Source organism: Stegostoma tigrinum, chromosome 4 (assembly GCF_030684315.1).
Source record: "Stegostoma tigrinum isolate sSteTig4 chromosome 4, sSteTig4.hap1, whole genome shotgun sequence".
Classification (NCBI taxonomy): Eukaryota; Metazoa; Chordata; class Chondrichthyes; order Orectolobiformes; family Stegostomatidae; genus Stegostoma; species Stegostoma tigrinum.
The window spans coordinates 98,714,367-98,727,545 of NC_081357.1; the positions used below are offsets into that span (position 1 = coordinate 98,714,367).

General features: G+C 39.5%; 1 protein-coding gene across 4 annotated transcripts in view; it reads left to right on the top strand.

Annotated features, from left to right (window-relative positions):
* Positions 1–13,179, top strand: part of fbxo16 (F-box protein 16) — a 49,975-nt gene that overhangs the window by 31,481 nt on the left and 5,315 nt on the right. For all 4 annotated transcript variants that reach the window (XM_059645570.1, XM_059645571.1, XM_059645568.1 and 1 more), the window contains exon 9: positions 11,654–11,876. In XM_059645570.1, the coding sequence (XP_059501553.1) occupies positions 11,654–11,876 (223 nt within the window). The remainder of the gene's footprint in view (positions 1–11,653; positions 11,877–13,179) is intronic.

The window sequence follows — 13,179 nt, forward strand, 5'->3', positions numbered from 1 at the left end:
TTGTGGAGCAAATGATTGGAAGCCGCAATTATTTAAGATAATATAAGATAGTTAGCACAGAAACAGACCATTCAGTCCACCCAGTTGAGTGTCCTCCCATCTACGCTCATTTAGCATCGTGACATTCTATTCCCTTCTCTCTCATATCTTTGTCTGATTTACTCTTAGATGGATCTGCACTATGAATTTCAACTGCTCAGCATGGTAGTAAGTTCCTTGCTATTTGAATAAATAGGTTTCTTTTGAATTGCCTCTTGGATTTCAGGAGTGTGGTTTGATGGGCTATTAGACATGGGACTGGAATTGGTCTTTTGTTTGTTTTGTCTGGGCTTGGAAGTGACGACCTGGAGGCTGCATAGAAATAAACAATGTTTGTACTACGAGCTGCCACACTTAACCAAGGATGATGTGGAAGTAGCAGATTGAAGGTTTTCTCACTGGATAGTTGTAGACATCTTATCTCTCTTTCAGCAATTGATCTCACTATAAAACATAGAACAGTTCAACACAGCACAGGACCTTCGGCCCACAATATTGTGTCGAACTTTTACCCTAAACTTAAGGTCTATCTAGCCTCCACCCCACCTTATAGTATCTTGCTACCATGACAGCCTGCTTCTTGAAGTTGGTCAGGAGCCTTATGCCAGGCATCCTGTCCACTTTTGCCTGGTAATGATTACACTTATTATTCTCCCACAGAAGGAATGAAGCTTAACAGACATCAGCATGGATGTACGAGCACTGTACATGCTTTGATAGATACAGGTGTGAATCCCCAGAGCTGCGATTGCCAGTGTACATTACTAGTATAAGGGAAATTACTGATTAACGGATTCTGAAGGAAAGGTGTTTCAGTGATTTTGAAGAACTACGGTCAATGAAAGCCAGTAATGCATTACATTGAAGTATGCGCTTCACCTATCTGTGAGGTGTTCACCCCAGAGCCATCTTTGTAATTGCGTCCATATCCTGTTCAAATCACTGGTGAGAGGTTACCAGATGTTTATTATCTCCTAGTTGTGAAGAAAGGTCAGAAGCTGATGATGCGCAAGCTGCTGAGTGTTGTAACTTCTTTTATGTTTTCGCAGTGTGAACCCTGGTAGCTGTCCCTTTTATGTTTCACAGAGTGATTCCTGGTAGGCGTGAGAGAGAGGAAGTATTGCTGTGGTGCAAGGAGCTCTTCTGATACACTCATGGTGTCCCTATCTGAGTCAAGAGGCACAGATTCAAGTCCCACCCTCTCCATAGGTGTATAATAACATTTCTGAACAGATTAGTTATTGGCCCAGTGCTAGCTATTTTCTAAGTAGTTTCAGGTTGTACATTATAAAATTTATTAACTTAGTGAGAAGAGTTATCTGTGAAAAGCAGTGAGGCTAAACCAGTGATAAACTACTGTCCAGAGAGAAAGAGTGAGTGGTAAACTCAAATACATGGAACATCACTGCAAAACTGAGATTTTCACAGTGCTCTTACCCTCCAATAGCAAACCATGACATGAAACAGCCATTCAGCCCCTCAAGTCTGTTGCCCTGTTAAAGTCTGTTCCAAACAAAATTTCTCTGTCTCTCTGTGTCTGGAACATACCGGATGAGCAGGCGTTCTCGTGTCTGTAGGGAAGGTTGTTCCGAAGAGTTCCTCAGCCCTCAGTGTGAAGATGTTTGTCCTTGTCTCAGTTCAAAAAGGCTGACCTTGTTATCCTGAGACAGGGAGACCGGCCATAGGTTTTAGCCTTTTGGTAATGTCACTGGACTACAATCAAGAACCCTGGGCCAGTACTATAGCGATATGTGTTTGAAACTCAGCCTGTTTCAGATGTTACCCATCTGAACAGTACAATTCCTTTCTGTCCCAATTCTGGTTGGTATCACTGACCTAAGAAGATAAACTTTTTGTTTGTACCACTCTTTCAGGCATGATCAATAGTATGTGGTTCAGGTGATAATCCAGAGGTTATTACCACTGAGGTCCTTTCCTTCAATTTAATTGCTAGTTCCTGGTATTCCTGAATGGGATCTTTAGCCTACAGTTCCTTTTCATGTTGGTTCTAACATGGATCCCAATATTTGTGTCCTCCCCCTTCAGCTCCCTTAACGCCTAATATCGTATCAGTCAAGATGTACCTCACCCTAGCACTAGGCAAACAGCATACCAAATGGAAGTCTCAATCCTGCCAATAAAAGATTAAAGCATCCATCCCCATAAATCTTGAATCATCTAAACATCATACTTCTCATCCTTCTGTTCTGATATCTTACTCCAAACTGTCATGATCTGCATTCTGGCTGGTCATTCGGATAGTCCTTAAGCTCAAATGCCAGCAAATTCTTTGGGCAAAAAAAACACTGGACAAAAGGTATAAGTTTACATAAACCACTAAAAATACTAGAAGTGAAAGGCAGAACCTCCTCCCCACTCTGCATCAATTATCCAATCTTCAATTATCCACTCTATTGATAAATAAGTTTCATCTGAGTTGCCTTGTAGATTTCTTGGTGACTGTTTTATATTCCAGTTCTGCTGTTCCTCAAACAAGAAACATTTTCTGGGTATCTACCCTACCAAAGCCTTTAATAATTTTAAAGATCTTTATTACGTTACTCTTCAGTCTTTTTTTCAAGATAGAGAGGTAGAGTATGGCAATTATTTCCTGATATGTATATCCATGTATTTCTGGTATCATCCTTGTAAATCTTCTCTGCGTACTCTGCCTCCGTCATTTTTATAATCTAATAACCAGAAATACACCATATGACCATAACATATGGGAACAGGAGAAGGCCATTTGACCCATCAAATCTGGTGTGCCATTCAATCATGGCTGATATGTTCTCAACTCCATTCTCCTGCCTACTCCCTATAACCCTTGAACTCCCTTACTCATCAAGAACCTATTGACCTCTGTCTTTAAAATCACTGAAAGACTTGGCCTTCAAAGTCTTCTGTGGCAATGAATTTCAAAGATTGACCACATTCTGGTTGAAGATATTCCTCATCTCAGTTCTAAAATGTCGTCCCTTCTTTTTGTGGCCATGCCCTCGTGTCTTAGTCTGTCCTACTATTGGAAGCATCTTCTCTATGTCCACTCAAATCCAGCCTTCTGTAAGTTTAAATGAGATCTCCGCTCATCCTTCTAAACTCCATTGAGCGCAGACCCAGACCCCTGAACTGCTCCTCATATGTCAAGCCCTTCATCTCTGAGATCATTCTTGTATATCTCCCTTGATCCCCTCCAAGGCCAGCACATCATTTCTTAGGTACGTGGCCCAGAACTACTCACAATATTCCACATGCGGTCTGACCAGTGCTTTATACAGCTTCAGCATTACATCCCTGCTCTTATTTTTCTTTGTTTCCCAGTCTTGTCTCTCTCTTACGTTTTCTACGTCAAATAGGGAGGCAATGGCTGAGTGACATTATCACTGGACTATTAATTCAGAGACCCAGATAATGTTCTGGAGACCTGGGTTCGAATCCTACCATGACAGATGGTGGAATTTGAATTCAATAAATTTTTGGAATTGAGAATCTAATGATGACCATGAATCCATTGTCAATTGTCAGGAAAAACTAATCTGGCTCACTAATGTCCTTTAGGAAAGGAAACTGCTATCCTTACCTGGTCTGGCCTATATGTGACTTCGGACCCACAGTAATGTGGTTGACTCTTAACTGAGCAATTAGGGAAGGCAATAAATGCAGCCTAGCTAGCAACGGCCTCATCCTGTGAATGAATAAAGGAAAAAAAACTCTTGAAACCTGCTTTTATATCCCCTGCTAGTTCACCCTCCTGTTTCATTTTGTCCCATCTTACTGCTTTTTTAGTTGCTTTCTGATAGTTTTTAAACGCTTCTTAATCCTCTGGCTTCCTATTATTCCTGACCATGTTCTATACTTTTTCTTTTGCTTTTATGCTGCCTTTGACTTGTCTGCCTCGTCCTCCCTTTAATATGTTTCTTCTTCCTTGTATGAATTCCTGCTGTGTCTTCCGAAGTATCCTCAGGAACTCCTGCCATTGCTGCTCCACCGTCTTCCTTGCTATGGTCCCCTTCCAGTCAACTTTGGCCACATCCTCTCTTGTCTTTGTAAACAGTTACTTTACTCAATTATAATACTGTTACATCTGATTCAAACTTGTCCCTCTTAAACTGCAAGATGAATTTTATCATGATATGGTCACTGCTCCCTAGGGATTCTTTCACCTTAAGCTCCCAAAATCAAGTCTGCTTTATTACACATTACAGAATCCAAAATTGCCTGATTACTAGTGAGCTGTATCAGTAGATGCTTCAAGAAACCATCTCATTCCATGAATTTTTTTTCTGGGACCTGCCACCGACCAGATTTTCCCAATCCACCTGCATATCAAAGTCCCCAATAATTATTGTAACAGTGCCTTTCTTACATGCCTTTTATATCTCCTGCTTTATTTTCTGTCCACATCCTGACTATTCTTAAGAGGCTTGTACATAACTCTCATCAGGGTCTTTTTCCGTTTGCAGTTCCTCAACTCTATCCACACAGGTTCTACACCTTCTGACCCCATACTGCTTCTTGCTATTGATTTCATTTCATTTTTTTTTCCTAACAAGGCAACTCCACCCCTTCTGCCCATCTGCCTATCTTTTCAACAAGACAGTGCTCTGGTTAATTTGTTCATCTCTCTACAAACCCCTGTTCTCATCCACAGAGGGAGCAAGAATCTCAAACGCGTTAGACAAGCCCAAGCGTTGAGGCTTTCAGTACTACCTCCTTGATTCATCTACCTGCCTCTTTCATAGCCACATCCCCCAGTACTTGACCACTGATCAAATTCAAGGTAGTTAATCTAAGGAATGTGATTACCTGCTGAAATAGGTTAGCGTAATATTCCTACTTTTCATTACTATCCCTTTAGAATTAAAACATAGGCCTGAATTTTTGCCCCTGACAGAGGAGCTTTGAGTTGGAACATTTGTCAGTTCCACAAACCCACGAGTTATGATTTTCCTTTTCTGGGAACCAGGTTGAAGTGAGGTCATCCGATACCATAAAGAAAGCAAAGTCTGCCATGTACAGAAGCAGGCCGGATAGGAGCCCTGCCTCAGTGCTTTTGCACTGTGTCTTTATACCTACCATACCATCCTCCTCAGGTCGCATCATGAACAAACCTGAATTCTGTTTCATGCTGAAAGGCAATAAAATTTGTTGTTGCAGAATTTATTTTAAAAAAGTAAACTTACAGAGAAAAACCCATTCACTATATTTACATTCATTCAACTATATAATCCCTTACAAGAACAAACATTTCATTAAGTGTTTTAATCCCTTATTAAAGACAAGCATTGGAATTCATAATCCTACTTCAAAGAATTTATAAGTACTTTCGGATTAGAGTCAGAGTCATACATGCATAGAAACAGACCATTTGGTCCAACCAGTCCACAGCAACTACGTTCCCAAACTAAACAAGACCCACCTGCCTGCGCTTGGTCCATACCCCTCCAAGCCTTTCCTATTCATAAACTTGTCCAAATGTCTTTTAAATGTTGTAACTGTACCCATATCTACCACTTTTTCTGGCAATTCATTCCACACACGAAGCACTGTCTATGTGAAAAGGTTACCCCTCAGGTCTCTTTTGAAATCTTCCTCCTCTCACCTTAAAAATTTGCCCCTCAGTTTTGAAATTCCACACCCAAGGGAAAAGATCCTTGTCATTCACTTTATCCATGCCCCTTGTGATTTTATAAACCTCAGTATCATAACCCCTCAACCTCCTACACTTCAGTGAAAAAAGGTCCCGGCCTTTCCAGTCAATTTTTATATTTCAATCCCTCCATTCCTGGCAACATCCTTGTAAATCTTCTCTGAACTGTCTCCAGTTTAATAATATCCTTCCTATAACAGGGCAACCAGAACTGCACACAGTACTCCAAAATAGGCCTCAACCATGTCCTGGACAACCCCAACATGATGTCCCAACCCCTATACGCAAAGGTATGAACAATGAAAGCAAATGTGATAAACACCTTCTTAATCACCCTGCCAACCTGTGATGCAAATTTCAAAGAATTAGATACCTGAACCCCTGGGTCTATTTGTTCTACAACACTACCCAGGACCCTATCATTAATTGTATAAGTCCTATCCTTGTTTGTATTACCAAAATGCAACACCTCACGTTTGTCCAAATTAAACTCCATCTGCCAGTCCTTGGCCCATTGACCCAATTGATCAAGATTTCTTTGTAATTCTAAATAACCTGCTTCTGTTTCCACTATACCACCAATTTTGGTGTCATCTGACAATGTACTAAAGATGCCAAAAATATCAAATCATTTTTATAAACGGCAAACAAAAATGGACCCAATACCAGTCCCTATGGAACACCACTGATCACAGGCCTCCAGTTCAAAAAACCCTCCAACACCACCACCTTTGGTCTCCTCCCATAAAGCCAATTGTGTACCCAATTGGCAAACTCACCCTGAATCCAATGTGATCTAACTTTACTAATTAGTCTATTCTGTGGAACCTTACGAAAGGCTTTATGAAAGTCCAAGTAAACAACATTTACTACTCTACGTCCATTTTTGTTTGGTTACCTCATTTAAATAATGAAGTATAACAGACATGATTTTCCTTGCACCAAAACTATGCTGACTATCCCTAATCAATCCTTGCCTCTCCAAATGCATGTAAATCCAATCTTTCAGAATTGCCTCCAATAACTTACCACTACTGATATCAGACTCACAGGACTATAGTTTCCAAGTTTCTCCTCACAGCCTTTCTTAAGCAATGGCATAATGTTAGCCACCCTCCAGTCCTCCAGTGCCTCACCTGTGTTTATAGATGATACAAATATTTTTGCTAGGGGGCCTGCAATTTCCTCCCTAACTTCCCACAACATACTGGGATACACTTGATCAGGTCCTGGAGATTTGTCAACCATTATGTTTTCTAAGACCTCCAGCATTTATTCTTCTTTCTATATTAAGAACTGTTTTCAAACATTGATTTTTATTTCCCTGAGTTCTCTAGCCTCCATTTCTTTCTCAACAGTAAACACTGATGCGAAACATTCATTTAATATCTCCCCCATCTCTTGAGGTTCAACCCAAGGACAACCTCATTGTTCTTTAAAGGATCCTGCTGTCTCTCTCTAGTTCTCTTGCTCTTAATGTATTTGGAAAATGTTTTTGGATTATCTTTCGCTTTGTCTGCCAAGTCTATATAATATGCCCTCTTTGCCTTCCTGATTGCCCAGTTAAGAATGCCCCTACATTCTTTATACTCTTCAAGGTATTCAGTTGATCCCAGTTGTCTGGGTCTAATATATGATTCATTTTTATTCTTGGCTAGAATCTCAATATCTTTGTTCATCCATTTTTTCCTAATTTTTACCAGCCATGCCTTTCATTCTAACAGCCCCTGAACTGTCATTATCACATTTTTGAAGGTCACCCATTTGTCAGTCAGCCCGTTACCTAGGAACAGTCTACTGTAATCAACTTGCGAAAGCTCTTGTTTCATACCCTTAAAATTTGTCTTGCTCCAATTAAGAACTTAAACTTTTATGGAAGACTTATCCTTTTCTATAACTATTTTAAGACTAAAAGTATTATGATCACTAGTTCCAAAGCATTCCCCTATTGTGTCAATTAAATTGTGAAACAGTAGGTGCAACACTATGGTAATGGAAGGTTGATAAATCAGTCATGCCGCACTAATCCAATAATGATAACCTTCAGGCTTACATCATGCAGTGTATGAACTAGCAAGCATACTTTTTTCTGATACTCTAGAAGTCTTTAAAAAGTGTTTTAAAGTGTGTGACTTTTAAATGCCTTTAAAGCTTGGCAGTTGCTTTTGACACTTAACAAATACTCCAGCAGTTCCTTTTGATATTTCTGACAGTTATTTTTGAGAATTCTTTTTGACACTTTGACAATTAATTTTGATAGATCTGTTAACTGTTTGCATCTGTGTACTTTTATACGCATTTATTTCTACTTTTACCAACCACAAAGGACACCTGACCTCTCCTAAATGACACCTGACCTGCCCCAGTGATGTCCCAGGATGTAAGGCTACCTTTACTCTCCAAAATGATAACATAAAAGAAAGAAATGGGGAAGTTAGAGATCTGAAATAAAAAACAGAAATTGCTGGTGAAATTCAGCAGGTCTGACAGCAACTGTGGATGGAAAGCAGAGCTAACATTTTGGGTCCAGTAGCTCTTCATCATAACTGATAGCAGCAAGGAAAACTTAGTATTTATGCTGAAGATGAGGTTGGGGGTTTGGGGGAGATTTGCGCAGAGAGGTAGTGTTAGAGCCCAGACAGAGAGATATGAAAAAGGTAGGCAAACAACATTGATAATAGGCCAGGACATAAGAGAAGCTGAATAAGTGATCTTGAGAATAGGAGAGAATGGGAAGGCTGTGCTAAAAGCAACCCATGTCATAAGAAGACCAGGTTTGGTTTTTGGTGAAAAACGTGGAAGGATGGAATCATGCTGTAAAATTAATGAACTCAATGTTGAGTCCTCGAGGCTGAAGGATCCTTAAGCAGGAAATAAAGTGCTGCTCTTTGAGCTTGTGCTGAGGCTCACTGCAACATTGCAGCAGGTCTGCGAAATAAATATTGGTATTTAAGGGAGATATGCGTTGAAAGTTCTTCACGGAGAGGTTCGTGGGTGCCTGGAACATGTTGTTAGCAGAGGTGGTAGAGGTGGGCATGATAGCGTCATTAAACATGTATCTAGACAGATACATGAATGGGCAGGGAGCAGAGGGATACAGATCATGGCACAGGCTTGGAGGCCCAAAGAGCTTGTTCCTGTGCTGTAATTTTCTTTGTTCTTTGTTCTTTAACACAATGGTGTGTTGAAGTGGCAAACACCTGAAAGGTTTGGGGTCATTTTCAGCATAGATACCATATTTTGCTAACTGCTAACAGTTCTGATGAAGAGTCATGGGTCTTGAAATGTTAAGAGATAATGGGAACTGCAGATGCTGGAGAATCCAAGATAACAAACTGTGAAATGTGAGGCTGGATGAACACAGCAGGCTAAGCAGCATCTCAGGAGCACAAAAGCTGACGTTTCGGGCCTAGACCCTTCATCAGAGCTCTCTGATGAAGGGTCTAGGCCCGAAACGTCAGCTTTTGTGCTCCTGAGATGCTGCTTGGCCTGCTGTGTTCATCCAGCCTCACATTTTATTATCTTGGAATTCTCCAGCATCTGCAGTTCCCATTATCTCTAACAAACTGTGAAGCTGGATGAACACAGCAGACCAAGCAGCATCTCAGGAGCACAAAAGCTTGAAATGTTAACTCTGCTTTGCCTTCAAAATAGTGCCCCTCATCTCTAACAATTTTGTAAAGTGCAGTCTTACTCCTGTCAGGTCTAATCTATGCATATTGTGTTTCAGACACAACGTTGAATCACCAAAATCACACGCAGTGGAAGCAGCTGCTGGTTTACACGAGTAGCTGCTGCCACAAAATGCACATGTGTGAAGTACGACCGACTTCTGATCTCATCCCTACAAAAATCTTGGGTATCATGTTCGGACGTGGGACTTGCAGCTTTTGGTTTTCTCTACCATTTCTGCAATGATTGTCTCTCCATCATTTGTACTGTACTTTATTTGTACCCTATTAGACTTACACATTCTAAGTAATAAGTGGTCTCCCAATTACTCTCAACGAAATTTATTGCCTCCATTTATGTGTGTTCAACTTATTTGCCCATTCTGCAAGTTTGTTTATGCCACTCTTTTGTTTGTTGCAATTCTTCTCAGGATTAACTCTCCCCCTAATTTGTTGTCACCTGCAAATTTAGAAATTCTGTTTGATTCCAAAGTCCCAATTATTGATGTAATAATGAACAGCGCTGATCCTTGTGGAACACCATTTCCCACTTTCTGCCATTCTGAATAATTATCCTTTAATCCCGTTCTGCTTTCCGCTTTGTAACCAACCAGCAATCTGTTACATCTTTATTTTCTCACTTCACATTGTCTCTGACCTTGTTGAATAATTTATTAATGGGACGCCTATCTAAGGACTTCTGAATATCTAGATACATTACATCTACTTGACCATTCTCTACAAATAAGATTGATCAAGCAAGATTTTCCCTTTTAAATCTACACTGACTGTTCACTATTGTTTTATTTTTTATTTCTAGCTGTACCTATATTCGCTCATTTATTGACGATTGTGATATTTTTCCTATCATTGACATTAAACTAACTGGTTTATAAATCCCTGTACATGTTATGATGTTCCATTCCCTTCTTCTCAATATGTTGGAAATATGTTGGCTATCTGCCAGCCCCTTTCCCCTAGCAAATTATTAAATATAAGTTGTAATGCCTCTGTTATCTTTTTCCTAGGTTATGTTAAATATGTGGAATCAGTCCATCCACACCAGGGGTTTTATCTTGTATGGGTTTGCTATTCAATAAATCCCATTTTTACTTTATGTGTATCTAATACATTATTCATCTCATCAATTAATGTCAACCTTTTCTATTGCTGTGATAAATATCAAGGAAAAATATTTTTTAATGTTTATGCTTTCATACTAGAGGTATTAGCCTGTCTATCTCTTAATCATGCTAGTCCCATTACAGCTTTCCATTTTTAAGTAATGTACCAGTAAGATGTTTCATGGTGTTCAATGCTCCTTGATAATTTAATTTTATAATTCTTCTTTGCCTTCCTAATTGTGTTTATAACTTCTCTTCCAATCTCTAAATGCTCACTTATGTCCTTCTCCCTTAGTAGATGATTTTTTCCAAACTATCAGTTGTTCCATTAGGCCTTTATTAATCCATCCATTCCCAATTGCATTTAGTTTGTTCTTTCTTTTAATGGAGTATATTTTTCCCAGCATCCTGTGTTTCCCATTGTTGTTTGACATTGTTTGCCAACATTGTTGTTCATTTTACTCTTCTCTGTTCCATTTTCAGCATTTCAAAATCAGCTTTTCCCCATCTTTTAATTTGGTTCTTGTCATATATATGTCCTTCTCCATCATTTTAAAGCAATTATGCTCACTGTTGCCTAAGTGTCTACAGTATTACTGTTTATGGAGAGAAAAATAATTTAATGGTGAGAAGATGAATGCAGCTCAAGGGAAGAGGACTAGAGGAATGCGTCATTTCATAACCTCACGATGTCCCAAAGCACTTTGCAGACAGCGAGATACTTATGAAGTATAATTGCTGTTGTATTGATGAGAATCAGAGCGGGTAATTTGTGCAGAGCAAGGTTTAAACAAACACAAAGTCATCACATAATCTACTTTAGTAATGTGGGCTGAGGGTCAATATTAGCCAGGATACTGAACAAGAGAAAACAATTCTGCATTTCTTTGTAAAATTTGTTTGAAAACATTTTTGAAAAAGATAAAATTTTCTTTGAAAACAATGTTGAATCATTTCTATTGAATTTAGGTGCCCAATCTTTACTCCCAATCCTAATTCAGGGGTGCTATGCTCACAGTGATGCATCAGATCAGATCCACACAGCATTTTAACTCCTTCTTATCAACAATGTCTATTACATCTACAGGCATCTTACCTTTCATGAGTTTCATTTATTGTAACCATCATCTATCTGTCTATCTATTTTCTTGGCTTTGATTTGTGCTCAGATGTCCATGTCACTTGACTTCAGTGTAAATCAGAAACACCAAGTGCGTCCTCTTTGGGCACGTCAAAGTGCAGTGGGGGATTTTAATTCCGAGGAGGTCAAGGCACGAACTCAGAGTTCTGACTGGAATGCTGGCATTCGCCCTGCGCCAGTTCGACCTGCCATACCAACAATGAGCGAGAAGGGGCAGAAAGCGATATTGCGGACCCAGAGAAGTGTTCCTTGTGAGTAACAATTGTTCTTGCATTATTCACCTTTTCAGTTGCACTTGAGCAATACTGGTAATAGCAAGTTACGCAACCCAGATCTAGTTTATCAGCATTGGTAATTGAAAGAAAAGAAACCTCTTGTATTTATATCAGAGAATAAGAAATAGTAGGCCATTCAGCTTCTCATGTGTGCCCCAAATTCCTCGAAGATCATGGCTCATCTGCCTCAGGCCTCAACTCCTCTTTCATACCAGCTCCTCATAGTCCTCAATTGCTTGATTTTTCAAAAATCTGTCTACGTCCTCGTTAAATATTTTCAATGATCTAGTATCCACATCTTTCTGTGGTAGAGAATTTAAGGATTTCACTATCCTGTGAAGGAAGAAATTCCTTTGCATTTCAGTTTTAAATGTTTAAATCTTAAGTGTCTCCTTATTCTGCAACAGTGTCCCCTTAATTGAAAGTCTCCCATTAGTGGAAACATCTTAGGATCTGCCCAGTCGAGCCCCTTAGGAATCTAGTGTGTTTTAATAAGATTCTAAATTCTTCTAACAGGAATGAATAAAAGCTGAACTTATTTAGCCATTCTTAGTAAGTCAACTCCTTCATTCCAGGAATCAGCCTGGTGAATCCCTTCTGAACTGACCCAAGACCAGTATATCCTTTCTTAAATGGACTAATCAGATTTGCACACATTACTCAGGTGCATCCTCACCAAACTCTGTACAGTTACAAAAAGACTTGCCTAAAATTAAACTCCAACACCTAGCAATAATGCACAAAATATAATTTGCCTTGCTGCGCTTGCGTACTAACTAATTTGTGTTACACACACAAGGACACCCAGATCCCTCTGTGCTGCACTGCTTTGAAATTTCTCTTTGTTAAGTAATAGCTGATTATTCCTACCAAAGTACATAACCTCACACTTAACTCAATTAAACTCACATCTGCAAAACTTTTGTCCACTCAGTCAACTTCTTTATATTGCCATGAAGATTGAGGTCCTAGGACTAATCCTCATAGCCCTCCACCACTTACATCTTTTCAACCTGAAATAGACCCATCAATCCCAACTCTCTTTCTTCAATGTTTTAACTAATCATCAGTCCATTGCAATACATTACCCCCAATACAGTTAGCTCCTATCTTGTAGTATGACCTTTTTTGTGGCAATTATCAAGGGCCTTCTGGAAGTCAAAACATCCTACATCTATAAGTTCCCCTTTATCATCACTACTTGTTATGTCTTCAAATAACTCTGGCAAATTTGTAAAACACGATGTCCTTTTCACAAAACCATGTTGACTCTGATTGC